At 47.1% G+C, this 27,231-nt stretch overlaps 1 protein-coding gene and 1 non-coding gene across 5 annotated transcripts; one reads left to right on the top strand and one right to left on the bottom strand.

The window, feature by feature from the left end:
* The first annotated feature begins 8,063 nt into the window (after positions 1-8,063).
* TRNAD-GUC (transfer RNA aspartic acid (anticodon GUC)) lies at positions 8,064-8,135 on the top strand. Its single transcript has one exon. It is a non-coding gene; the product is annotated as a tRNA-Asp (tRNA).
* A 2,071-nt stretch (positions 8,136-10,206) lies between these two features.
* Positions 10,207-25,951, bottom strand: LOC144944981 (uncharacterized). 4 transcript variants are annotated; one of them, XM_078873129.1, is made up of 6 exons: positions 25,772-25,951; positions 15,120-15,302; positions 14,206-14,289; positions 12,928-13,008; positions 11,898-12,032; positions 10,207-11,186 (listed from the first exon to the last, which is right to left on the bottom strand). In XM_078873129.1, exons 2-6 carry the CDS (start codon positions 15,211-15,213, stop codon positions 10,285-10,287), a joined length of 1,296 nt encoding a protein of 431 aa, XP_078729255.1. In that variant the 5' UTR covers positions 15,214-15,302; positions 25,772-25,951; the 3' UTR covers positions 10,207-10,284. The 4 variants fall into 4 exon arrangements, with proteins under 4 accessions (XP_078729255.1, XP_078729237.1, XP_078729247.1 ...); XM_078873111.1 differs by lacking the exon at positions 25,772-25,951 and adding an exon at positions 16,742-18,981; XM_078873121.1 differs by lacking the exons at positions 12,928-13,008; positions 25,772-25,951 and adding an exon at positions 16,742-18,981.
* Between the last annotated feature and the right edge of the window lie 1,280 nt (positions 25,952-27,231).

Below are 27,231 nucleotides of genomic sequence, written 5' to 3' on the forward strand. Positions count from 1 at the left end.
AAAATGCCACTCAACCACTGTCGTTTGAGCAAACTTAACTTATGGGTATTCGAAAATGCCACTCTCCAGACTTAGAAAGTAGACGATTGGGTCCTCATAAAGACAAACACAACCAGTTAAAAAAAATGTGTCCCTTTCACAGGACATCGAATGCTTAGTGTAAATGCTAATAATCATACTTTTCACAATTTAGAATTTAATAAAAAATATATTGTTGCAATTCTCAAAATGCTGCAGCAAGGTAATGAATATTTTTTTAAGGTCTCTTTCAGAGATGGTACGAGCTGCAGTGCATAGAAGAAATGTAGCCGGTGGGTACGGCAAGGTGTGAATGACAACACTTCATAGGGAAGAGCTGCAACTACGCTGGATTAAGGTACACGTCAACATGGATTAACGTCAGATTGGAGGTACTCGCCCATATGGCAACTGCAGAATTACTTCCTGTTGTAGATTTAAAAGACTCCTTTGAAATTTCGCATGTTATAGATATTTGATGTAGCATGCTTATATAAACAAAACTGGGCACACCCCAGCTTTGGCGAGAAAAGAACCCAACAGTGTCATGGTTATAAATCACACCTTATATTCCACTCAGGAATCCCATCCCTGAAGCCGAGTACAACAGCATTCGCAGCAGCGGGGAGCAGCATTTGACGCATTAGCAAGATTAGTCCATCGGCATGGGAATTCAAGCAACACGTTGAGATTAAAGGAGGAATGTTCATCGCTTGGCCCACGCGGAGTCAGTCACATTTTTTTTCAAATACACTCTGCGAACGGGTTCATTTGAAACTAAATATTTCCCGGTCTCTCTTTTTTCTTGTACACCCGATATCGTTTTCACCGACTGTCCACTGCAAGGACATGCACGCCGGATAACCGCATCGGGGCTTTTCAATCTCAAATCGTATGGCCCTCCCCACCACAGTCCACGCTCTCCATTGTACACTTACTTTGTGTGTGCATTTCGTTTGTGGTCCTTCCCCCGCACATCCGATTAGCACGGTTGACTACGTACGGTGCAAAAGAAGTTCAACATACATACCTAAGGGTTCGTCAGTTTAACACGTAGGCTTTCGCGACCAATATCATCCATATTATAGGTTTTTTTGGGGGTGGTTTTAGATTGCATAAATATAAATGTGTGGATTTGCTCTCCAACACACCGCTGTGCTGTACTAGTAAAGAACTGGCATGTTCCGTTTAATGACAAACCTTACTGATTGGCTATTGGGTGGTGGCGGGTTTAACGGCACATTTGTATTTACGTGATCTAACCCAATAAAACCTCAATAATGAATACATACCTAAGACTGCAAAAGACTACGGCGACCACAAAGCTGAAACCATGCAACACTAGTAGGCGACACTGGCCCATGATTGAGAACATCTGAAAATGAGCGCTTTTTTTAAGTAACAATATTGTTTTACAGATTTTGCAAAGACTCATCATCCGTGGATAGTGAGCACGAGGATTGCAGCTGTTAGTTCGACGAGGCTCAACTAACATCGAGCACAGAAGTTAATATCCCAGTCGAGATAAAACTCAGGCGTATTATCGATTCAGCTAACGTTATGCTCAGAATGACATTGGCAAAACCCAATACAAGTATACAAACCGTGGGACAAATACAAATCAAAGGTATCATATATTGGACTGGAATGGATGATTCCCGCGATGAAAAAGACCGTGAGCAATGGGAGCTAGAGAAGAGAATGCACCGCTGAGGACGCAAACGACAGAGATGGAGCAACGAAATTTGCCACAAGTGCGAGCGCGCTCGATGAATTGTGGCATCGTAAAATCGCGAGAAAAGGCGAAAAGTGCGAGGTCCCCTGTATACAGTAGCGAAAAAACCATAGATGTTGATCCTAATGTCCACATCTACATCACCCAAGGGTCACTCACAAGAGCAGCACCTGGGTGATGTCAGGAAAACTGGTTGCCATCACAGGAATGTGGAATTTCCACAATCAAAGACAAGCACGACACGGTGCTCATTTGTACACGAGAGGACACTTATTTAAACGTTGGCAAGACTACAAGCTTGACAGATTAATTGACAACAGTACAATTCTAGATTATATATAAACACAAAAATGACAATCTTGATTTGAAGCTTTCGTGACTGCAGGAATCCACTCTCTTTGGTTCTTTCGGTAAAGTCACGTAGTTAGAAATAAAATGAAATAAAACAAATCACGACGTTTCGATCGCAACACAAGCGGCCGTCATCAGGCCTGGCAAATCTGCAAAACACGACCCGCTTGTGTTGCGATCGAAACGTCGTCATTTTTTAATTATATTGCCAACTACCTGACTTCGCCACAAGATTTGAAGCTTTCGTGACTGCAAGGATTCATATTCTTAGGTATTTTCGGTAAAGTCACGTAGGTAAAAAAATTCTCTCACTTGATACAGCTATAGTGCTGTGACGGTTCCACCTGAAGACTGAAGCTTGTGTTGCCTCCGAAACGTCGTGATTTTTATTTTATTTTTATTTTACTTTTATTAATTTTAATTTTTTTACCTACGTGACTTTATAGAAAAAACCTAATAATATTCGCCGAAAAAACCAACGAGTACAAAAATGACAACACGCGTTAAATGCCCTCTTCTCACTCCACTCCCGTAACTGGTCACCCACCAGCGAACCCTCCCCCACCACAGTTCCCCAACGGAAACCTTCGGCCCCCGTGACCCGCCCCCCCCCCGTCTCGCCTCAAACGTCACGCGTCGCGGGCAACGACCCCGTGAACCGGACCGCTGGCAGGGGTCACGCAGCTGACAGGCGAACACGGATCAGTGGCGGTGTACACACACCGGTCTGCTCGGTCAAATCGTGCGTCCTCGCTCTTTAACAACAACAAAAAGACAATTTGCCCCCTGGAAGCATAGCAAACATAGCTTACACCCCACCACCCCCACCCTTACGCTTTTCGCCTACCGGAACCCCTAGGACGTGAGTCTGTGATGTGAGGCATTGGCCACCTCGTGTTAACGCGAACGCAAAGCGAGACAATCAGCGCTCCCGGACGGACGAGGGGATGGGCGTGTTCACGCGACTGTGTGTCCAAACATGATTTATGGAGGAACCGATTTGAACACTTCATTTTTACGCAAAATGTAGACGTCTGCTCCTAGGCTTGCGCATGGCAATATGTTCTGGAGACAAATGTCTGCTGGCCACGATGAAAGGGCTTATTGAGCTTTACCTGGTAAAGTAAAAAATTGCTTAGTTTAATTTTTTTTATTAGTTTTAATCTAATTTTTTACCCACGTGACTTTACCGAAATAACTAAGAGTAGGAATTCTTGCAGTCACGAAAGCTTCAAATCTAGAATTAGTTTTATTTGTTTTACCTTGCCTATACTTTACACTTCTGTCTCGTTGTTGTATTGTTTGTTGTTAACGTTCTGACCCCGTGCCCCTACTGGACATGTGAAAAATAGAGCTTCATAGCTCATCGGATTTCTCCAGTATAAATAAATATTCTGATTCTGCTTCAGGAGAGACTTGGTGAACGTTTGCTGTTCCTCTTCTTCTTGTTTCTTTCGGTAAAGTCACGTAGAAGGGAAATAATAAAATAATAAAAATAAAACATAATTAAAAAAAAATATTTTATTATTTCCCTTCTACGTGACTTTACCGAAAGAACCAAGAAGATGAATCCCTGCAGTCACGAAAGCTTTAAATCGAAATTTGTTCCTCTTCTGTTGAAGGAGCGCCGACTACATTGGTTTACTGTGTGGTCCGTAGTCTGAGTTGCGTGGCCACAATCACATTCATGAGCAATCAAATACAGTAAAACCTTGGATTGCGAGTAACTTGGTCTGCGAGTGTTTTGCAAGACGAGCAATTTTTTTTAAATAAATATTAATTTGATAAACGAGCGAGGTCTTGCAATACGAGTAGTACGTATACGCTTTGTCTGCCGAGCGTCACGTGATCACAACTGATATACGAGTGCTTTTATTTACGAGTGCTTTGGATTACAAACACGTTTCCGGAACGAATTATGCTCGCAATCCAAGGTTTTACTCTTGTTGTTTTATTAATTATAACAATGTATTAAGTAATCATAATTTTATTCTCAGCCATGGCCAATCGACTGCTGAATTAAGGCTTCCCTACGCTGTCAGGTTTAACCATACTTCACCACATTGGTCAATGTGGGTTGGCGATTTTGGATATAACCAGTCCAGATATCACTCACCAAAGAGATGTCTTTAGAATTAGGTATGACGTATTTAAAAGAGACGTCACATAGAAGAGAGATAGGGAAGATATACATTTCAGAAGAGCGATAAAAGAGGAAACAGACAAGAATTATTTTAGAATACATATACGAGTTGGAAGACACGTGACAAGAATGAAATCAGAAGATGAATATGGCACAGAAGGGGGGCACAGTTTCGCAGTTGTCAGCTCACTTAACTCGACGAACGAAATTGCATTGTTCACCAACTAACAATGATTGTGAAGCAAGGTCAAACAATCCCCCACAAACCCGTGTATAAGAAGACCTACATCCAGCAGTAGATATACGTCAATTTTCAACGTCTAATACGCGTACATTACTTCAGCGACATCAACAACACTGATGCGACGCAAGGATTTCACTTTGAAAATAAAAACCGCTCCATTCACACGAGCGTCTCGCAGACAAAACGAACTGCTGCTCGTACAGCTACAGCTGCTGCATGTTCACGAAACGCGCTCAGTAGCACATTGCGCTGTGGGACACAAATGCGCGCGTTCGTTCGTGGAGCCTATAGACGCGTCGTACCTGCTGCTGCTGCTGCTGCATGGAGTTCCAATCTGCCAGGGTCCGGATTGTTCCTTGCGAACGTTGCCGAGTGAATTCGGGAGATGTGCGGCTCCTTGCCTTGTTGCCACCCTCGTAATAACGAAGTTTTAATCTGCCAGGGCTATGCCCACTCTCGGTCCCGATTGCTTTAGCAACCCACGTGTTGTTATTTAGTCGGTCGTCACTCCGCCCCTCCACACACCTCCCATTAGCACGGTTGGCCGCGTACGGTGCGAAAGAAGTTGCCCGTAACTTTACAGACACGCTGCTCTGTCTGGGTTATTCTCCTTGGGTGGTATTAATGCAAAGTGGTTGATTTGTTATTGAAATGCAGTAACGTTGAAATGAACGCGTGATTGTCGTTAACTCCATCGCTCCTCGGCATTAGGAATGGCGAGTCACGCGGGGAGTGGCACATGCCGCCAATTGCGATTTCACGGCGTTCATTTGCCGGCAGCGGCCATCTATCGTGACACGTGCTGGTTTTCACTATCAACAATTGCCATCAACAAGCGTGCCACGTGCTTGTTTTCACTATCAACAATCGCCGTCAACAATTGTGACACGTGTTTGTTTTCGCTATCAACAATTGCCATCAACAAGCGTGCCACGTGCTTGTTTTCGCTATCAACAATTGCCATCAACAATCATGGCACGTGTTTGTTTTCGCTATCAACAATTGCCATCAACAATCATGGCACGTGCTTGTTTTCACTATCAACAATTGCCATCAACAATCGTGGCACGTGCTTGTTTTCACTATCAACAATTGCCATCAACAAGCGTGGCACGTGCTTGTTTTCACTATCAACAATCGCCATCAACAATCATGCCACGTGCTTGTTTTCACTATCAACAATTGCCAACAACAATCATGGCACGTGCTTGTTTTCGCTATCAACAATTGCCAACAACAATCATAGCACGTGCTTGTTTTCACTATCAACAATCGCCATCAACAATCATAGCACGTGCTTGTTTTCACTATCAACAATTGCCAACAACAATCATGGCACGTGCTTGTTTTCGCTATCAACAATTGCCAACAACAATCATAGCACGTGCTTGTTTTCACTATCAACAATTGCCAACAACAATCATAGCACGTGCTTGTTTTCACTATCAACAATTGCCATCAACAATCATGGCACGTGCTTGTTTTCACTATCAACAATTGCCAACAACAATCATGGCACGTGCTTGTTTTCGCTATCAACAATCGCCAACAACAATTGTGCCACGTGCTTGTTTTCACTATCAACAATCGCTATCAGCAATCATGGCACGTGCTTGTTTTCGCTATCAACAATCGCCATCAACAATCATAGCACGTGTTTGTTTTCACTATCAACAATCGCCATCAACAATCATAGCACGTGCTTGTTTTCACTATCAACAATCGCCATCAACAATCATAGCACGTGCTTGTTTTCACTATCAACAATCGCCATCAACAATCATGCCACGTGCTTGTTTTCACTATCAACAATTGCCAACAACAATCATGGCACGTGCTTGTTTTCGCTATCAACAATTGCCAACAACAATCATAGCACGTGCTTGTTTTCACTATCAACAATTGCCAACAACAAGCGTGGCACGTGCTTGTTTTCACTATCAACAATTGCCAACAACAATCATGGCACGTGCTTGTTTTCGCTATCAACAATCGCCAACAACAATTGTGCCACGTGCTTGTTTTCACTATCAACAATCGCTATCAGCAATCATGGCACGTGCTTGTTTTCGCTATCAACAATCGCTATCAACAATCGCCATTAAAACAATCGCTATCAACAATAGCCATCAACAATCATAGCACGTGTTTGTTTTCACTATCAACAATCGCTATCAACAATCGCCATTAAAACAATCGCTATCAACAATTGCCATCAACAATCATAGCACGTGCTTGTTTTCACTATCAACAATTGCCAACAACAATCATGGCACGTGCTTGTTTTCGCTATCAACAATTGCCATCAACAATCGTGGCACGTGTTTGTTTTCGCTATCAACAATTGCCATCAACAATCGTGGCACGTGTTTGTTTTCGCTATCAACAATTGCCATCAACAATTGTGGCACGTGCTTGTTTTTGCTCTCAACAATCGCTATCAACAATCGCCATTAAAACAATCGCTATCAACAATCGCCATCAACAATCGTGGCGCGTGCTAGTTTTTTTACGTATTCGTGCCACGTGGGATTTAACAACTGCCCCTTTAATCACCGATCGACCCGTTCGATCAATCATTCAAGATTCCACTTTAGTATTTTAACTGCTAATTGAATGTGTTGCAATAGAAATTGGTCCACGCTAAAATTGTTCCCTTGCAGCTGGCGAGAGAAGCTACACGTTACGGTATTGGGAAAAAGCAGAGTGACATTTTCCATTGTACAGGTTGCTTCAAAACAACGTTAACACTTACATGGGACTATCGTTTTTAATGGAAAACATTGCTCCCTCCCCGGATAAAGTTTTTGAAATGGCACTTTGGGGCCGGCCATAAATGACGTCACGCACCTAGGGGGGAGGGGGGTCAGACATTTGTGACGATGTGTGACGAGGGGCGGAGGTTTGAGAAATGTGACGTCACATCAAAATGCGCAACTTTAAATAAATATAGACAACACGTTCCACTTAATTAAATAGACTTTTTTATACATTTTTCTCCTACAACATCAGCGTGCAGCGCCACATTAAATACGCACTACAATGACAATGTTTTATTTTTTGGGGGGTGGGCAGAGCTTTGGGACGTCATATTTGAGGGGGGGGGTCTGACTTTTTGTGACGCCGTGTGACGAAGGTGGGGGGGGTCAAAAATCGTCCAAAATAGCGTGACGTCATTTATTGACGGCCCCTTTGACGTTTTGGGTCTTTTGTGCTCGGCAACGGCACCGCGTGGCTTTCGCTACCAGCCATTGGCAGCCCAAATGTCAGCACTTTGGAAAGACAACATTATTTTGAGTTTTGAATTATATCGTTTTGCGTCCGGCTCTGACCCATGCCTCTAACATTACCAGTCCAAGCAAGCCTGGCTGCTGATGAGACAATCAATATCTAAACCAGACAAAGATGCTTGCGCGTGTTAAAAAAACAAAGCTTTTGAAATAACGCACTTCCAGAATGCCACGTGGCTGATGGGATGTGTGAAAAATAAAATGTCAATTGACAGATCGGGTGCTCAAACGGAGAAAGGTTTAGGTCTAAGTACGCTTCATGAGCCTACACATCCAGTGCAGTCCTCGATAGTATAGTGGTTAGTATCCCCGCCTGTCACGCGGGAGACCGGGGTTCAATTCCCCGTCGGGGAGAGCACAATTTTTATTTTTTTTATTAAGCAAACCCTCCTTCTATCTTTAATTTCACATCCGCCAGAATCCATTGCGCTTCACTGTTATATATTTTTTTTACTCCAGTACGAAATTAGTAACATTTAATGATACACCAAGTATCTTGTATGTGTAACATATCCACATCAATGCAAAGGGGGCGAGGATAATTTGTGTAGATTCGACTTTTATCCAGCAGAGGGCGCTGAACGAGAAAATGCAAAGAGCCTCCAAATTCTCACGGTTCTTGGCCTCCAGGGACACAATACAGGACATTGGTGTTTTTTTAATCCATAATGCCGGACCCAAACATTCCAAACTAGTTATGTTTCTTGGAAACTTCTGTCCGATGACTGTGTTGTGAATGCCAGTGGTCGAAATTATTCAATTATTCAACCCCACCAACGAAAAGTTGTCGACAGGACCAGAAAAAGGTCGGCTTTAAAAATAATACATTCGACCATTTAAATGCTCGACTTCAAAATGTATCATTAGACCTCCTTTGCTAGTACCAAAATATAATAATAGGGGTTTTCCCCCTTTTTCTGGCAACAAAACTGAAACCTTTTTACAAGGAATCATGTCTGCATTAACCACAATACTTGTGGTCTAGCACCAATTGAGACTCAAAAGAAAGCCGTCTCTGGTGTGGACCAATCAGTTTCAAGGACAATGCATATATTATCAGTGTGTTTTTGTTTGCATTTTGACCACAAGTATTGTGGTTAATGCAGTGACATGATGACTTGTAAACAGGTTTCAGTTTTGTTGCCAGAAAAAAGGGGAAAACCCCTCTTATTAAGAGTTCACAGCTTGTACATATCTTATGAACATGAGCCTATAAATTTCGATTTAAAAAAACATGAGCCTATGTGAAGGCACGCGAGACCAGATTGGTGCTACGGTGGCTAGATGTTAACTCTCTCGCCTGGTATGCAGGAGGTCGTGGGTTCAATCCCGACCCTGACGCCTGTTTATTTGGAATTTGCACGTTATCCGCGTGGATTTTTCTCCGAGTCTTCCGGTTTTTCCCTCCACATTTAGAATCAACATGCGTTTGGAATATTTGGCTGCTATACATTTCCACATAAGCCACTTTGTTGAGCTATCATTCGTAACCAGGTCGCAACTGGAAATATATATATAGCTGAGTGGGCATTACAGTACCTCGTAAAAATATCGGTTAGATTAAGCTAGAAAGTGTTGACCACTCAATGTGAAAGTTGAGCTATCATTCGTAACCAGGTCGCATCTGAAAAAATATTTAAATATCTGAGCGGGCATTACCTCATAAAAATATCGGTTAGATGCAGCTAGAAAGTGTTGACCAGTCAATGTGAAAGTTGGATCAGTACTTAACATGAGATCGTGGAGAATATAACAAAATAGATGAGCATACAGGATAACATCTCCTTCATATATCTCTCTTGCCACCTAAACAAACTCTGGACCGCTTTTGACAAGCAGCGTCTCATCAGCGGTCAGACTTGCTCGATCTGGTGACATCTTCATCGCCACTGCATCTGGTTAATGGTACCAGTGTCTGTCAGAGGTCGCAACCCGTACCCTACCCGATACCCGGCTACCCGTACCCGGCCGGGTACGGGTACCAGTTTGCGACCCTGGTGCGGCCGGGTACGGGTAGGCCGTGAGTCACTGGTGAGTCACCGTTTGTCACTCATTTCCCAACGTCTTGTCTCTTCTCACAATTCAAGTTCCTAGAATCAACCCACCCGCGCCTGCAACATGGCTTCATCCCAGAGGTCGCAATCAGGTACCCAAATACCCGTACCCTACCGGTACCCGTTTGCGACCCTGGTGCGGCCGGGTACGGGTACGGGTAAGGAATCAAACCCCGTTTGCGACCTCTGGTGTCTGTTGTGGAATAGTTTGGTGACTACTCTGAGCAATGAAAGCCCTTGTACTCTATCTTTCTTCACGTGATTCGGTTAATTAAATTAGTTGCAATGATATGATCCTCATGTATAGTCAAGGGTTCATGGTGACACAAATGCAACAGGTACACATACTCAGCCAACGCCTTTAAGAAAACATCCAGCAGTGAGTTTATTTCAATTGAAATCAACAATGAATAAAAACATTACACGTGCATTGTGCTCTAGAACGGCTCTTATAAAACATCGCTCCGTGAAAGCTCTTCGCCATAATCTGTGCACATGGGTAGCTCCTCGCCCGTGTGTATTGCACGATGCTTTTTTAAATATGAATGCTGTGAAAACCCTTTCCCACACTCCTTGCATACGTGTGGCTTTTCACCCGTGTGTATTCTAAAATGTTTATTTAAATCGGATTGCTGTGAAAAGCCCTTCCCACACACATCACACGTGTTCGGTTTCTCACCCGTGTGCGTTCTAGAGTGTTTATTTAAATCGGACTGCTGAGAAAACTCCTTGCCGCACTCCCCGCACACGTGCGGCTTCTCGCCCGTGTGTGTTCTGGAATGCTTCTTTAAATCGGACAGCTGTGAAAAGCCCTTGCCACAAACACTGCACACGTAAGGTTTTTCACCAGTGTGTATTCTGCAATGTGTCTCTAAAGTGTAACGTCGTGAAAATCTCTTCCCACAATCCTTGCACTCGTGTGGCCTCTCACCGCTGTGTATTCTCGAATGCGTCTTTAAATCGGATTGCTGTGAAAAGCTCTTCCCACACTCTTCACAAAAGTATGGCCTTTCGCCGGTATGCGTTCTGGAGTGCTTCTTTAAATCAGAATGCTGTGAAAAGCCCACCCCACACTCCTTGCACACATGCGGCTTCTCTCCCGTGTGCGTTCTCACGTGCCGCTTTAATTCACAGTGATATGAAAACCCCTTGCCACACTCCTCACACCTGTGCTTCCTCCCATCACTGGCACCTGTCATGCTCAACGCGGTGCCTTCAAGTGTCTTCCCGCATTGCGTACAGGCACGCGGAGCCTGGCCGCCGCCGCATTTTGCTTCGGCCACTTCAGTTGTGAAGCATCTGCCCAGCCCGCACTCCTCGCACAAAATTTCCGTGTCTTTGTCTGCATCGTCTGCCACACATTGCACACGTATAATCAGAAAACATGAACCGTGTTCTATCAGCGGCTTTACGAAGGTCTCCCCACATCATCATCACCATCATTCATGGTCTTACGGTGTCACAATCCACCTCACTTGCTACACACGACTGGATATCATCGCTCCATCTGTAGTGGCCGACTTCATGAGTATTCCCTGATTTGGCTGTCAATCCATAACTAGTCTGGTCCATCAGCCATCATCCCTTCTAGCCAGGATGGGTCCCGCAAAGCCCAATAACTTTTCAAAACAGTCTACGGCTCCAACTTCGATGTGTTCTCTAATCCATGTGTTTCAATGTTTTGTCTCTCAAGTGAAATATCCGGCATCCATCATTCCATGCTTCCTTGCACTTTTCAGATTTTGTTCTATATTCTTTTCAGGTCTCCACATTTCTTATTCATATATCACAGGTAAGCAACACGAACTGAACACTTAATTCTCTAGGCAGAAAAAGCACCATATTTCCAGATGGTTGAGCAAGGCCTTTCAAATTATTCCACAAATAGTTCTGTGGTGGGATTGTCGACAGCCGTTCTGATGTAATGCGAGGCTCTACTCAAAGACTTCAATCGTGAGTTTTTTTCATTAGTGATACAACAGTAATAGCAGCACAACTCTGAGATGATTGGTGAATAAAACAATTGCTTATTTTCTTCGTAATGTGATCAAAGGGAACTCACCTTCACCAATGCCCTCCTCCAATAACTCCGTCTTGATAAAGGTCTGGTCTGGAGTGGCCAGGCAAACATGGGAATTTCTTGCATCCACTGGTGTCTCACTTGCTCCTTCAACTTTAACAATCTTCAGATCCACAGCTGTAATGTCAACATCATCATGTAAATGTACTGCGCTTTGTCAATCCACAAATGGATGAGGCCCTCCCCACTGGCGTGCGGGTCGTAGGGATTATTTGCCCCGTGACTTTACCATGCTGGTCAATTTGGGTTGGTGAAAATGAGAAGCATAGGCATAAGAGCACACAAGTACAGTACAACAATGCATTGTTCATGCACGGCCTTTGTTGTCCACCACGTAGCTCCACAGCCTATAACACCTGTTATGCATGGTGGTCGCCCATCCAAGCACTGCTCAGCCTCAGTCTTGCTTAGCGCCCGGGATCTGACAAGACTCCATGGTTTGGTCCCAGGCTCATTATTTCATATTTCAAATGCACTTCACACGTCATCATATCTAAAAAGTGCATTTAAGCTGGTTTACCATGTGAACCAAACATCCATAGAGCTATAAACACAACATTAACCAATTGGTTTAGATATACAATACAAATAAAATATCTTAACCCATTTAACTCATCCTCAGCGTTCTCCTTCACCATCCCACACTGATAAGTATGAAGTTCTACATACATACAAACATGAAGAACTGGATCTTGACTTAAAGCTTTCGTGACTGCATGAATACATATTATTTGGGTCTTTCGGTAAAGCCACGTAGATAGAAAAAATAAGAAAAATATCACGACGTTTCGATCACAACACAAGCAATCGTCATCAGGTGAAAAACACCGTCGTGATATTTTTACCGAAAGACCCATAGAATATGAAGAACTGGAGTCAAACCTCCATTACCAACACAGCGTGGGGAGGCCTTCATCAAGCAGGGGCTTGATGATCGCGATATCGAGATATATATAAAACAGAGGGACTGTGTGAGAGCATCCAACAAATATGGCACGGATGTCGTACATGCCTTGCTGTACAGTCTTCATTGTAATTTCCTGCAGAAACTCAGAGCAGGACATTTCCTCAAGGTCTTGCTTGCTTGAGAGCACTTAACGAATGGCAGCACAGGTACGGAACGTATGTAAGAACATGACATAGTAATAAGTATAACCCGTAAAAACAAAGTTTTTCACTATAAATCCTTTATATGCGTGGCGGCTAGAGTCCTCTCGTCCTCTGGCTTGAGATGGCTGCCACCTATGGGTCAGATGATTGCATTGCACCATTAAGCACTTGGTAATTAAATATATTTTTGTCCTAAAAAGTGTAAAATTTTGGGAAAAAAATGTCACGAACATTAATTGTCACGCACAACGATCCTGTGTGGAAAATGTCAGCTCAATTGGATCACGGGAAGTGGGTTAAAAAACGAACAAAAGATTTTCACGGTCCTAAGCAAGCAAGCGAACTTAATATAAAGGATTGAAAAATAATGCCCATTGTGGCTGACATGTAAAATTATTAATATTCATGTGATTCATCAACATCGTTCACCTCCTGCAGTGAGGACAGCCCAGTGGTCAACACGTTCCCCAATGAGTCCAGTTTGCAAGGTGGATGGCGGTGAATGACTGCCAAAGCCATCTGGACATGTTTACATCATCATCCCAGTGTCAGTGATGATGGAGATCTCAACATCGCAGCGAACAACCATTCTATCCCTAACTTCCGATTTCCTTGATATAGTCCCAGTACGCAGTCTTCTTCCACTTCTCTAAACATCGTATCCTTTCATGTTGAGAACCCGACAGACCTGGTTTTCACCTGAGGACGGCTGCTTGCGTTGTGGCCGAAACGTCGTGAGAATTATTTTATCATGTTTTCTTTTTATTATTTTATTACTTCCCTTCTACGTGACTTTACCGAAAGAACCAGGAAGATGAATCCCTGCAGTCACGAAAGCTTTAAATCGAAAGTTGAGAACCCAGTTCAATCTGGTCTCTGCTGAGCCTATTCTCCAGGGACTGTCCTCCTACATCTGGTGAATGATCTCTTCTGAATAGGACCCTCCTGAAAAAAGTATTTGGAACTCAGTGAGCCTATCCTGGGTAAAGCATAATAAAAAAAATAATGAATCCTCTCTTCAGACTGTGAATCAATCTCACTCCTCACTCTTCCAGACCTCATTGCTGCCCAATGAACAATCCAGAACCCTTGACAGTCTTCCCCGACTACAGAAGCGGCATCTGGAGAAAAAACATATTTCCATTATTCCGCTTTGCCTGCCCGTGTGAAAGGGTCTTACCGTCTTCCTCTACTTCAGATTTCACCAAAATCTTCAGTATCTCAGTGCCCAGAGTCCCTTCGTCTTCGTGCTTCATGACTGACCCTGCACACGTGCATTGTGACATTTCGACTGTTACGGACGAATGCCGTGGCGAGAGAAGTGGTGGGGACAGTGGTGGCAAAGTGGCTCAGGGTGGGGGGGAGCTAAACACCACGATCAGAGGACACTGAACCAGCAGCTGAAGAGGTCCTGGGATTCTAATCTGGGTAAAAAATTAACCCGTAAAAACAAAGTTTTTCACTATATGCGTGGCATCGGTTTTATTTTATTATTCATTTCTGTTTTTCTTGAGTAAGAGTTTCATTTTTATCACATTGGTATTTTAAATGAAATATGAATTTTTTTTTTTCCTAAAAAGTGGAAAATTTTGGGAAAAAATTTTCACGAAAATAAATTGTCACGCACCAGTCTGTGTGCAAAATGTCAGCTCGATTGGATCACGGAAAGTGGGTTAAAAAACGACCGAAAGATTTGCACGGTCGTAAGCGCGCAAGCAAGCAAGTGAACTTAATATAAAGGATTTAAAAACCCAGAATCTCGGGTCGTAACGTCTCAGTACTCTGGACTTCTGAGATACCTGGCCACATAGACTATTGGTGATGTTTACCAACCTCACCATCTTCACGTACCAGTGCTTCTTTGGAGGCGCGGCAAACCGTGTTACAAGACCGCAGACAGAGTATTATCACTCAATACAATGTGTACATGCTGCACAACTTTTCCTTTAATATTTAACATTTTCTTTAATTGCTACAAAACAAAACAAAAAGAATACGTACTGTATTGACGGCAATATAAATTCAGTGCAAGGAACACATTTAGTTGACTCATTTCTTAAAGAAAAAAAAAGTCAGTAAATTTGGTTTATTTACCAGACAATTGTTTCTGCAAGATAATTTCTTTCAGAGACGCTAACTGCGAAAGCTTCACTGGCTCAACATCCTTCTGTGCCTCGAGCCACGTCATCACAGTTCTTAAGGCGTTCAGTGCGTCCCGAGCAGTCGGCAGATCGGCAGGCTTCGCATCTTGATCCTCCGACTCTTGGCGACGTCCTTCTGTTCGCAACAAACGACATTTCCCCCCCCACCACCACCCCCAAGCAATTTCGTATATCCTTTGAAATAAAGCTGCACGCAAGACCACCATGGGTATTGCCACTTTCTTTCAAAGTTAGCCCCGTTCTAGACATTTAGAAACTTTACTTTCTGGAGACAGCAAATGTTAACAGCAGCTAGCTCCCATCTGTAGTTAACTTTGAAAGTATGGATGATCCCCTGATCATGGGGCTGGATTAGGGGACATGGTATTTCACAGGAGACGCGGAACCTTTATCTTTCCATCCTTGGACATGAGGTTCCAGCAGGTAGGTGAGCCGGACACTTATCTATAAAAGCAGCGATGTCTTTGCTTCCAGGTATAACTCTTTTTTTTTTCAAATGCTGGCGCACCAATGGAACAACACATTCCTGCGGAGGGAGCTGGTAGGAACGTTGGGTTGCTCGGTCAATGGCCAGGGTCAACGGCGGCGTGGTGTATTCCGCAAATATGCCCGACTGTGAGGGCGGGCACAAGCCGGCGTGTGTAGGCTAAGCGTTGAGTTTTATAAGGACACCACGGGGTGACCAGATCCTCCCCACCCAGCCCCACCCCTCCCACCCCCCACTCAGCCCCACCCTCCCCACCCAGCCCCTCCCCACCCAGCCCCTCCCTGCACGACGGCCGGACACAATAATCCCCTGTGGGCTGGTGTAACCAGGAGGTTCCTACCAGTAAAACTGTCTTGAAGCCAGGTCAATAATACGTTTGCAGTCAGTCGGGCATTTGAGCTGCTTGTGTATTCCATGGAACGTTTTTCTTTTTTAGATTTATAAATGTAAAGCATCACGGACTCTTACTTTTCCCCGATACACAAAGGTGGCAGCTTTATGCGTTCCCGCTTTGTTAAAACAAAAGCGGGCGCTCCGTCATTGCTTAACTTCCAAGCCTGCTTTGTTCTTGGCTGATTTCAGGTCCCAAAGATTATGTTGGTAGGTAGCATTCCAAGATAACACGGTAGATTTCATGGCAACTCTACTGAATCTAGATTTGTTATGTAGACTAGCCGTAGTTTCAGCCGCACCAACCTTACCATAATAATAAAAAGGGGGGCTGTCCTGGCTCCTCCCCCCTCAAACAGTATATATACGGGGTCGGATCTCTTGGAATTTCTCATTTACTTGATACAGCAAGCGTGCTGTGACGGTTCCACCTGAAGACGGAAGCTTGTGTTGCCTCCGAAACGTCGTGATTTTTATTTTATTTTTATTTTACATTCATTAATTTATATTTTTTACCTACGTGACTTTACCGAAAAAACCCAAGAATATGAACTCTACTGATGCTCGTCACACTATAAAACGTCCCTCTCAATGACATATTGGAATTCTATCGGGACACGGCGGAGCACTTTCGGTCTCGCGTGACCTTTCAGACTCGCGTGACCTTTCAGACTCACCGGCGAGAGATATGTCCCCAATGCCATGGCGTTTTTTCCAGCGCCAAAGCCACCCGTCGCTGGCACGAAATTTGCCTTCGAGTTTGAGGTCACAGAAAAAGGTCTCAGCTTGCGCCTTCAGTGCGGGTCCCGACACCGGCGATCCCAAGCTGCGCTTGTGAACAAACCACGCAAATAAACAGTCGTCCACTATCTCGTTCTTGCTGAGCCTCGTTTTCTTCCTTTGCAGTGCCGGAGCTTCGTCCAACTTGTCCAGGAACCAACGTAACCTTCCTTCTTCTGCGATCCATCCACGTATCGTGCCCTCCGGGATACCCAACTCCCTATGAATGTGCGCCTTTGAAACCCCACTCTTGACCCGTTCAATGATCGCGAGTTTTTCCTTAATGGTGTAGGACTTTCTCCTATTTACGTTCGCCATTACCAACAAGCACATCTAATCATACAACACGGCACAAATAGTACCGTCGGATAATAATAAGAACATCAACAACAGGCCGCTGCCACTGAAGACTTAACCATAGCCAAGGCACCACCACCACAGACGATTGTACAGTGAGCGGGGAGGGGAATGGCAAGATTCCTCGCTGGGCGAGACCACTGTGGGGACGGCGGTGGGGGAGGTGGGGAGAGACCCGCGGTATATCCGAGTCCGCGGTATAAGCGACGGCGTTATAACCGGGGAGCGCTGTAGTGATTTAAGGCTGAGTAGACCTAGCGGAGGTCCAGGACCGGTTCAAATATTCGGCAACGTGACGACTGGCGAATGGTCGTGGTGAGGGTTCGTGGCGCGCTAAAACCGCAACAACACCGCTCACCCCACACCCACAGACACACACACAGACACGCACACACACACACGCAGATACACACACACAGATAGACAAGACAAAGATCCCCCGTATAGCCTCAATAGACAGAAACACAGAGACAGACACAGAGACAGACACAGAGACAGACAAGACAGAGACACACACAGACAACACACACAGACAGACACACACACAGAGACACACACAGACAACACACACACACAGACAGAGACACAGACAGACACACAGACAGACACAAAGACACACACACAGACACACACAGAGACACACACACATACACACAGACACAGAGACAATACAGACACACACACACAGACACAGAGACAATACAGACACACACACAGACACACACAACACACAGACACACAACACACACATAGACACACACACAACACACACACCGACACACACAACACACACACAGACACACAGAGACACACACAGACACACAACACACAGACACACACAGAGACAGACACACACACAGAGACACACACACACAGACACACACAGAGACAGACACACACAGAGACACAGAGACAACACAGACACACACAGAGACAACACAGACACACACACACCGACACACATACACACAACACACACAGAGACACAGAGACACACACACAGACACACACACAGACACAGATACACACACACAGAGACACACACACAGAGACGCGAGTGTTGAACTCGGCGCTGCCCCTGTCGATGGCAGAAGCGTAGCGCCGCTCAGCTGGCTTGGAGCGGCAAGATGCAGGGCACAACGTGCTCACAACGTGCTGAACGCTTCAATTCAGGTTCAGTGATGCTACACTTGCTCTATTACTATAGTACTATACTGCCTTCAGCTTTTATGGACGACTGGGTGTTTAAGGTTGTCGTATTATCTGGCTGCATAGCAAATAAAAAAAATACAACTACTTTACTATGTGTCCGAAACTTCGTGAGAATTTTATTTTAGTTTTACTTTTATTATTTTATTATTTCCCTTCTACGTGACTTTACCGAACGAATCAAGAAGAGTAAAAAAAAAGTTTTATTATTTGTGTTTTTATTTATTTAGAGCCCCTTTATAGCATAATCATGCTACAGGTCCCGCACAAGTTTAATACGGCACTGAGCAAAGCCATAAACTAATTTATTTTTAACTGCAGTCAACCGTGGTCATGTTAGTTCCCCCCGACCGCCTTTGTCTTCCCCAGTGTCAATGTTGCCTGGCCAACGACGTGCGCCGTGGAGGAGGGGTGGGGGGGCTGCGCTAACCGCTGCGCCACCGCTCCTCGCGCCGAGTCAACTTCAACGCTCGCATTGCGGATTCTTGGAGGTGAGAGAGGAGAGATCAGGAGGAGAGAGAGATCAGGAGGAGAGATCAGGAGGAGAGAGGAGAGATCCGGAGGAGAGAGAGATCAGGAGGAGAGAGAGATCAGGAGGAGAGAGATCAGGAGGAGAGAGATCAGGAGGAGAGAGAGATCAGGAGGAGAGAGATCAGGAGGAGAGAGAGATCAGGAGGAGAAAGAGATCAGGAGGAGAGAGAGAGATCAGGAGGAGAGAGAGAGATCAGGAGGAGAGAGAGAGATCAGGAGGAGAGAGAGATCAGGAGGAGAGAGAGATCAGGAGGAGAGAGATCAGGAGGAGAGAGAGATCAGGAGGAGAGAGAGAGATCAGGAGGAGAGAGAGAGAGATCAGGAGGAGAGAGAGAGATCAGGAGGAGAGAGAGATCAGGAGGAGAGAGAGAGATCAGGAGGAGAGAGAGCAAGCGGGTGAGGGAGAGAGAGGTCGCGCTTCGTTTGAGCTCCTGATTTTCCTATTATATATCTTAAAAACCCGCTTCTAACTGCTTTATTTCTTTACAGATTTTACTCAGTAAGAGTAAGTATTCTGCTTCTTGCACACACAGGTAGTCATATTTGTGTGGTTTTCTATTTTTCTTTACTTTCTGCAGCTTAACAGCTCGGGGTGAGGCACAGCCTTCTGAAACACGCTGTTGTTTCTAAGGCGCGGTGGTCAACCCCATAGTTTATTCAAGAATCGTTTTCATAATTTACAGGCTTTTTATACTTTGCTTATTGTTCCGGTATTTCTTCTGCTTATGTTGTTAATCTCAGTTTGCGTTTCTCAAACTATTTAAGATTTGTTATAACTTGTTTCTTGTGTGAGCATTTGCCGTTAAACCACAGAGTTAAAGCCACACACGTTAATTTGAACACTACTGTTGACTTTGCGGATTAGGCAGCCTAATGGTTAATGATTAACTATTGGGCTCCTTTCGCGCAGGTACAGATTATTTATTTATCACGTAAATTTATAATTCGATCTCCATTTATTATTTATTTGTACATAATCTTTTTTCTCAATAGGTTAATTTATTCAATAAATAATAAATACATCTAATTTATTCAATTAATTAATTTATTCCTTTTCCTAACTTGCTTTATTTTCTTCAACGAGGATTACTTCTTGATCCTCAATTTACACTCTCGAAGGGAGCTCTATATAGAAGCGCTACACCACAGTCAGGCAGCGTTTGAGGGTAGGAGGAACTAAATGGCCACCTACGCACAGGCCGCAGCTGCCAATCTGCCCGGAGCCACGAGGCCCCCCACTCGGGCCTCTGCTCCAAGGCCAACCCCCCCAAGCGCGCAGCAAACATTTCCGCCGCGCGAGAACGGCATCCGCTGCTACGCATCGAGCTCCGTCACGATCGAGGAGTACGTCGTTGCTCTGGCCGCCATCGTCCCGCCAGGCACCGTCGCCCACGCCGCGAAGCTCAGCGGGAAAGCCGTCTTCTTCCTGACAACGAAGAAGGTGGCCGATGCGGCCGTCGAGAAGGGGATAACCGTGCGGGGAGTGTACGTCCAACTGGAACCCATCGTTTCGGTGGCGGCGCGAATCGTCGTTTCCAACGTGCCGCCCTACATCCCCGACAGGGACATGCTGGAGCACGTGTCCAAGCTGGGCACGGTCGTGTCACCAGTACGTGCCCTGCCGCTGGGGTGCAGAGACCCCGCCCTGAAACACGTCTTATCTTTCAGGAGGCAGGTGCAAGTCCTACTGACTCCCGGAAAACACGAGGAGGGATCGTTTGTGATTGTCTATGCAGGCATTGCCCATAGACTGTTTTATGCCAAGGATTGCATCAAATGCAATCTTTGCAAAGAAGAGGGGCACTTCCGAAGGGATTGCCCTAAACCGACGATACCAAGGGTCGGAGAAAAGAGTGGGGAGGAGGGAGGCACAGCAAAGGGAGGAAAGCAGCAAGAGCCCCCACTGCAACAAGGCCCCCAACAGCCCACACCGGACCCGCCAGCCACGCAGCCTCCTACACCTGAGGTAGTGGCCCCAACATCGCCACCTCAAGGGACTAATCGCAAGAGAAAAAATACAGAAGAAACTGGATCGCAAGGGTCTAATTCAGAGGAGGAACCCCTCCCAGACCTAGAACCGGAAGAAGCGGTGAAACCTCCCACACCGGGGGAGGAAGCAGAACAGCTGCCGGACGCCGACGACATGGTTTTCGCCATCCCGGACGCCACGCCGAGTGACGCGCGGGTGGCGAGGAAGAAACTCGTCAAGAGGAAGAAGCAGCGTGTGTCTGGGGACGGGTTTCCACAGCAGGAGAGCGTGGACGATGAAGGCGACATCGCCACGGAAATTGACCCGTCTACTGCGGTGATAGAGACTCACTTCCCACCAGCTATGCATGAAACGATGACAGATCCTATTGGCTCAGCCCTCGACCAAGAGGAGGAAGTCGGTGGAGAGTCATCAAGCACACTCGCCGAGGATGAAATGGATGGGTATGACGAGGAAGGTCCCCGTCCCACTGCTGACCCAAAACCAGTGGAAGAGACACCCCGGGGCCATCCACCCGAAGAGCCTGAGCAGGAGACATCCCAAGTCGTCCACGACACTGGGGGAGAGGATGCCGCTGGGCCATGCGCCAGCCCAGCAGCTGCAGCTCTTCCAGCAGAGACGGACGCCGAGGAAATCGACTCAGATCGGGACGACTGCCTCAGTGTGGGGAGCGAGAGCAGCCAGGGGTCTACAGTCCTTGACTCTCAGACTTGCCTGGTCTCCTTGGAAGATCTCTGCAAATTCCTTGACGACACCAACGTGAGGAAGGACAGAGCGAACATTGCCACGGTTCGATGGAAGGACAGCAAGGCATTAAAGGCCTCTGTGACTCAAGCCGACAGAGTCCTCGCCAATCAGGGACTCAAGTTCCGGGGCAAGGAGAGGGCAAGGCTGAGATATTTCCGCAAACAAATTATTAAGTGGGAGGACGTGGAGGCAAGTAAAAACCAATGCCTATGTACATCGCCTCCCTAAACGTGAACGGCTGCAGGGAGGCAGTGCGGAGGTTTTCCGCAATGTCTCTTGCGAGGAAACACGCTGCCTCTGTCTTCTTCATTCAGGAAACGCATCTCACGGTCGAGGACGAGGATGACTGGACGAAGGAGTGGGGAGGGGACTCCTTCTACAGCCACCTTGACAACACCTCCTGTGGAGTCGCGACCCTGTTCGCTAAAGGGTTTCATCCCGAACTCATCACCCAGACCGAAGTGGTGAAGGGAAGGCTGCTCGCGGTAACGGTCAGGGTGGGCGATGTTACCACCCACCTACTGAACGTGTACGCGCCGGTCAACAACAAGGAGAAGATCCCGTTCCTGCACCTCCTGAGGAGGCACCTGGCTGGGATCCCGGACGACGAGTGCGTGATCGTGGGTGGCGACCACAACTGCACAATCGGCGCCCTGGATCGTTCGGGAAGGCAGCAGGGGGGAGTTGGGCCGAAGAGGGAGATGCAGGGACTACTGGAGGACGCCGCCTTGGTGGACGTGTGGCGCATACATCACCCAGGCCAACGCCAGTTCACGTACACGAGGACGAGGCGCGATGGCTCGGTGACACAGTCCAGGCTCGACAGATTTTACATCTCTAAGAACTTTGTGACGTGCGCCATAACGTCTGGCATCAGGGCGGCACCCTTCACGGACCACAACCTCATCGTGCTCCGTGTCAAGCTGGAGAGAGCCCGCGAGGGTGCGTTCCACTGGCATTTTAACAACTCGCTGCTGGGGGATGGCATCTTCATAGAGATGTTCGAGGACTTCTGGGAAGAGTGGAGAAAAACCAAAACGCAGTTCGACTCTCTGGCCCAATGGTGGGATATGGGCAAAGTGCACACCAGGCTATTGTGCCAACAATACACCTGGGGGAGCACCAGACTGAAGAACGCGGACATCACAGACATGGAAGCCCGGGTCCTCGATTTGGAGAGTCGCCTCGCCGAGGACAGTGACCCTGCTCTTCTCCGAGAATACGAGGAGATTAGGGAGCGTCTCAAAGGCCTACAGGAGGAGCAGACGAGGGGAGCGTTTGTGCGATCCCGGGTGAAGCTCATCACAGACCTCGACACGGGATCCCCGTTTTTCTACTCCCTCGGGAGGCAGAACGGGAGACGCAAATACATGGAGTGCCTCTTTGATGGTGACGGTGTCCTGGCGCACGAACTCCAGCAGAAGTCGACCATCATCAGAGACTTCTACGGCAGCCTGTTCTCCCCTGAAGAAACATCGGCAGCGGCCCAGGCGGAGGCATGGAGCGGTCTACCCACCCTGGAGGAAGACGGGAAAGAGCTGCTGGAGCAAAAGCTCACCAGGAATGACCTTGACGCAGCTGTAGGAGGACTGGCCCCAAATAAATCCCCAGGGTTAGACGGGCTAACAGGGGAGTTTTATGCCGCTTTTTGGCCATCCCTACGGGAAGACTACAGAGAGGTGCTGGAGGAAGCCTCTGTCACCGGGGTGATGCCTCAGTCTTGGAGGAGGGCGGTGCTCACTCTGCTTCCCAAGAACGGAGACCTGAGGCACCTACAAAACTGGCGTCCGGTGTCCCTCCTGAACACCGACTACAAAATATTGACGAAGGCTCTCTCCCTGCGACTGAAAGGGGTGATTGCACAAGTCGTAAACAAGGACCAGTCCTACACCATCCCCGGACGATCCATCCACGACGGCATCTTCCTGGTCAGAGACCTCATCGCGATGTCCCAGAGGTTGGGCATCCCAATCGCGTTTCTGGCCCTTGACCAGGAAAAGGCTTTTGACAGAGTGGACCACAAATACCTGCCAAATACCTGCTGGGAACCCTCAAGACCTTTGGTTTTGGAGATGGGTTTGTCCGAACGATCCGCCTACTCTACACCAAGGCGGAGTGCATGATCAAGATCAACGGCACCCTCACTGCCCCCGTCAAATTCGAGCGAGGAGTGAGACAGGGATGCCCATTGTCGGGCCAACTTTATGCACTGGCATTAGAGCCTTTCCTGAGTCTCATAAGGCGGAGACTCAGCGGCCTGGTGCTCAGGGAACCAAGTGTCAGTTTGGTCCTGACGGCATACGCCGATGACATCCTCCTCATCCTTCATTCCCTGGAGGTCTTTTCGAAGGCCTCCTCATCCAAAATGAACTGGCAAAAGTGCAGCGGCCTGCTGGTTGGAGCGTGGGACATGACCGAGTGTCCGGAGAAGGCAAAAACCATCAATTGGAGCACAACATCGCTGCACCACCTGGGGGTGTTCCTGGGACCAGAGGAGGAACCACCGCAAAGGAACTGGGTCGAGCTGGAGGAGAAGGTGAAGGAGCGGCTGGGCACCTGGAGTCGCCTGTGCAAGTTCCTCACCTTCAGGACAAAGACGTTGGTGGTGAACCAGCTGGTGACGTCCATGCTGTGGCACCGACTCTTCTCCCTGCACCCCCCCATGAGCCTCGTCAACGCACTTCAGAAGCGAGTCCTCGACTTCTTCTGGTCGGGCAGAGGACACCGGGTCGCGGCTGGGGTCCTGGCCCTGCCACTGGACGAGGGCGGTCACGGCCTGGTGTGCGTGCGGAGTCAGCTGGCCACCTTCCGACTGCAGGCCGCACAAAAGTTCCTGCACACCACCACCCCTGCACCAGCCTGGAGCGTCACGGCCTCCTTCCTACTCAAACAGCTGGGGGGTCTGCAGTGCTCCAAACAACTATTCTATATGGACCTGCAGGGCCTCCCACTGGGACAGCTGCCACCTTTCTACAGGAGCGTCCTGCAGACGTGGAGCTCCCTCGCCGTCAGGAGGCTGAACCAGCCGCAATCGGCCGAAGATCTGGTCTTCGAACCGATCCTCAGGAACCCGCAGACAAAGCTGCCGTCCACCACCGCCACCCCCGGCATGGAGAGGCGCCTCACCAACGCGCAGCTCACCAGGATGGGAGATCTGGTGGAGCCTGGAACACGGGGCCGGTGGCTCGGACCAGCAGACATGGCCGCAAAGACAGGGCTGCAATCGCTCCGGGTGGCTGCCCGGATCCTGGCCTAAGCCAAGGGGGCCTTCTCAGCGGCAGCGGGGAGAACGCCCCCCATCGGCGTTGGGGATGACGAGGCCCCTCTCGGTCCCCCTCCACCGGAGCTATCCGTCGTGCCGCTGCATCGCCAATGCCGACAAGCGAAGGCGGATCACAACCTGTGCCGGCTGGAAGACCTACCAGAGGTGGCCTTCGCAAATGTCAAGAGGAAGGTGCTCTACTCCTACATGGTCCGGTTTCATCAACAGGACACCCTGAGGAGCCACAAGGACCATGCCTGGAGGAAAGCCCTAACCTGCATCTCTCCGGAGAGGCCTCGCTGGAGGCAACTCTACTCCAGCCCGACGTACAACCGCATCGGCGACCTCAGCTGGAGCATCGCCCACGGCACCGTCACCACCAACGCCTCCCTGGCGCGCTTCACCGACACGCCCCCGGAGTGCCGGTTCTGCGGTAAAGTGGAGACGGTGGCGCACCAATACGTGGAGTGCAAGAGCCTGGACTCGCTGTTCAAGGTCCTGAGAAACATCCTCCTAAAGTTCAGCCTCCACTTCACAGAACGAGAGAGAGCGAGAGAATTAGCGACAGAATGAGAGAGAGAGCGAGCGAGCGAGTGAGTGAGAGAGTGAGCGAGCGAGCGAGTGAGCGAGAGAGCGAGGGTTACATAAAGCCCCGTTTAAAAAAAAAAATGTTTACGAAATAATGAACGAAACAAAGTGCCGAATACACCGAGCATCTTCTTGTTTCCACTGATCGTAAAAAAAAGAGAGAGAGAGATCAGGAGGAGAGAGAGAGATCAGGAGGAAAGAGAGATCAGGAGGAGAGAGAGATCAGGAGGAGAGAGGACTCACCTCCCTCTCCTCTCTCCGCGGGATCGAGACGCGGACGTGAAGCGGAGGCAGCTGAGAAAGAGGCGACGAGATGCGGGCAAGATGAGACGAGAGACGAGGTGTGGACGACGAGATGAGACGAGATGTGGACAAGATGATACAAGAGCCATACAGACCCATAGAGACCCACAGAGTCCCATACAGACCCACAGAGTCCCATACAGACCCATGATAACCTATACAGAGGCCCATATAGACCCCACAGAGACCCATACAGACCCTACAGAGACCCATACAGACCCATAGTAACCTATACCGAGACCGAGACGAGATGCGGACAAGATGAAACAACCCAAGACAAGATTGTACATGAGCAGTGGACTGTGTACTCTATCTGGCAATATGCAGGCGTCAAGCACAAGATGACGGGCAGGGAGATCGAATCGAACGGTCAACTTCTGGATTGCAAGTCCAATGTGCTGCGCATTACAAAGCGGCATCATCCGTAACTTTTTATTGCACTCTTTTCATTATTTCGTAAATATGTCACTACAGTGTCAAAAATTTTAATGGATTTTACAAGCATAAAAACAAGTCTAATAAAGTCGTTCATATAAATTGGTTTAAAAAAAAATTATAGTTTACATTATAAAAGTGCAATAATATACATTATTATTGGGAACAGATTTTGTTGACCCAGGAAAAACTCGCTAAAGCCCCAATTATCTTATTAAAGGATGGTCCTGTTACGTTTTCACAGTAGGGGGCGACAATTGCTGTGTTTCATGTTTCCCCAATTAAATTTCGAGTACTGTAACTTACAATTAAATTTCGAGTACTGTAACTTCAAAAAAAATTGTACCATGACGCCAGCACACATGGCCGCACTATTTTATTCTCCAAATAAAGTCACAAGATTTGTAACGTTTACTGTTATGCAGATGGCGAATAATTGTTTTGTTAATACACACGCAGTATTTACCAGGGTGGCCGTATTATCGACACTTTATTTCATGCAACGAGCGACATTCTACTGGACATCTCTGAAAAGGAACTTCATAGCTCATCGGATACCCCCAGCATAAATAAAGATTCAGAACTGGCTGCAAGCTGGGCCATAAACATCGAGTGGATTGAAGTATTACTATTGTAGAGGTTTCTCACAATAGCAAACATGACTCTAATTATATATTACAGCTCTACATAGTTTTACTGACAACTATTCGTGATACCATGCTCCCTCCCTCCTGCAACAAGCACTGCCCAGGGTGGTAAAGCATAATTAAACATCATCCACGACTGACACGGTTTGGGGAGGCCCTTCAACATTACGTTATCGGTATTATGTATTCCCAGTTGCATGAAGTTCATGCAGCATTGAGTATAAGATTCATGTGAAATGGCCTGAAACCCTGGAGTCATATTGCATGCTATAGTTGTGTGTGTGTGTTTGTATGTTTGTGTATATGCGTGACAATTTA

The sequence above is a fragment of the Lampetra fluviatilis genome, chromosome 2, assembly GCF_964198595.1.
Source record: "Lampetra fluviatilis chromosome 2, kcLamFluv1.1, whole genome shotgun sequence".
NCBI classification, from domain to species: Eukaryota; Metazoa; Chordata; class Hyperoartia; order Petromyzontiformes; family Petromyzontidae; genus Lampetra; species Lampetra fluviatilis.

Coding starts and splice junctions, on each gene's coding strand:
- LOC144944981 (XM_078873111.1), bottom strand. CDS start 17,177: ATGTGCTTGTTGGTAATGGCGAACGTAAATAGGAGAAAGTCCTACACC. Junction 15,303..16,741: donor TGGGGACATATCTCTCGCCG/GTGAGTCTGAAA, acceptor TGTTGCGAACAG/AAGGACGTCGCCAAGAGTCG. Junction 13,009..14,205: donor ATCTGAAGTAGAGGAAGACG/GTAAGACCCTTT, acceptor CCATTCGTTAAG/TGCTCTCAAGCAAGCAAGAC.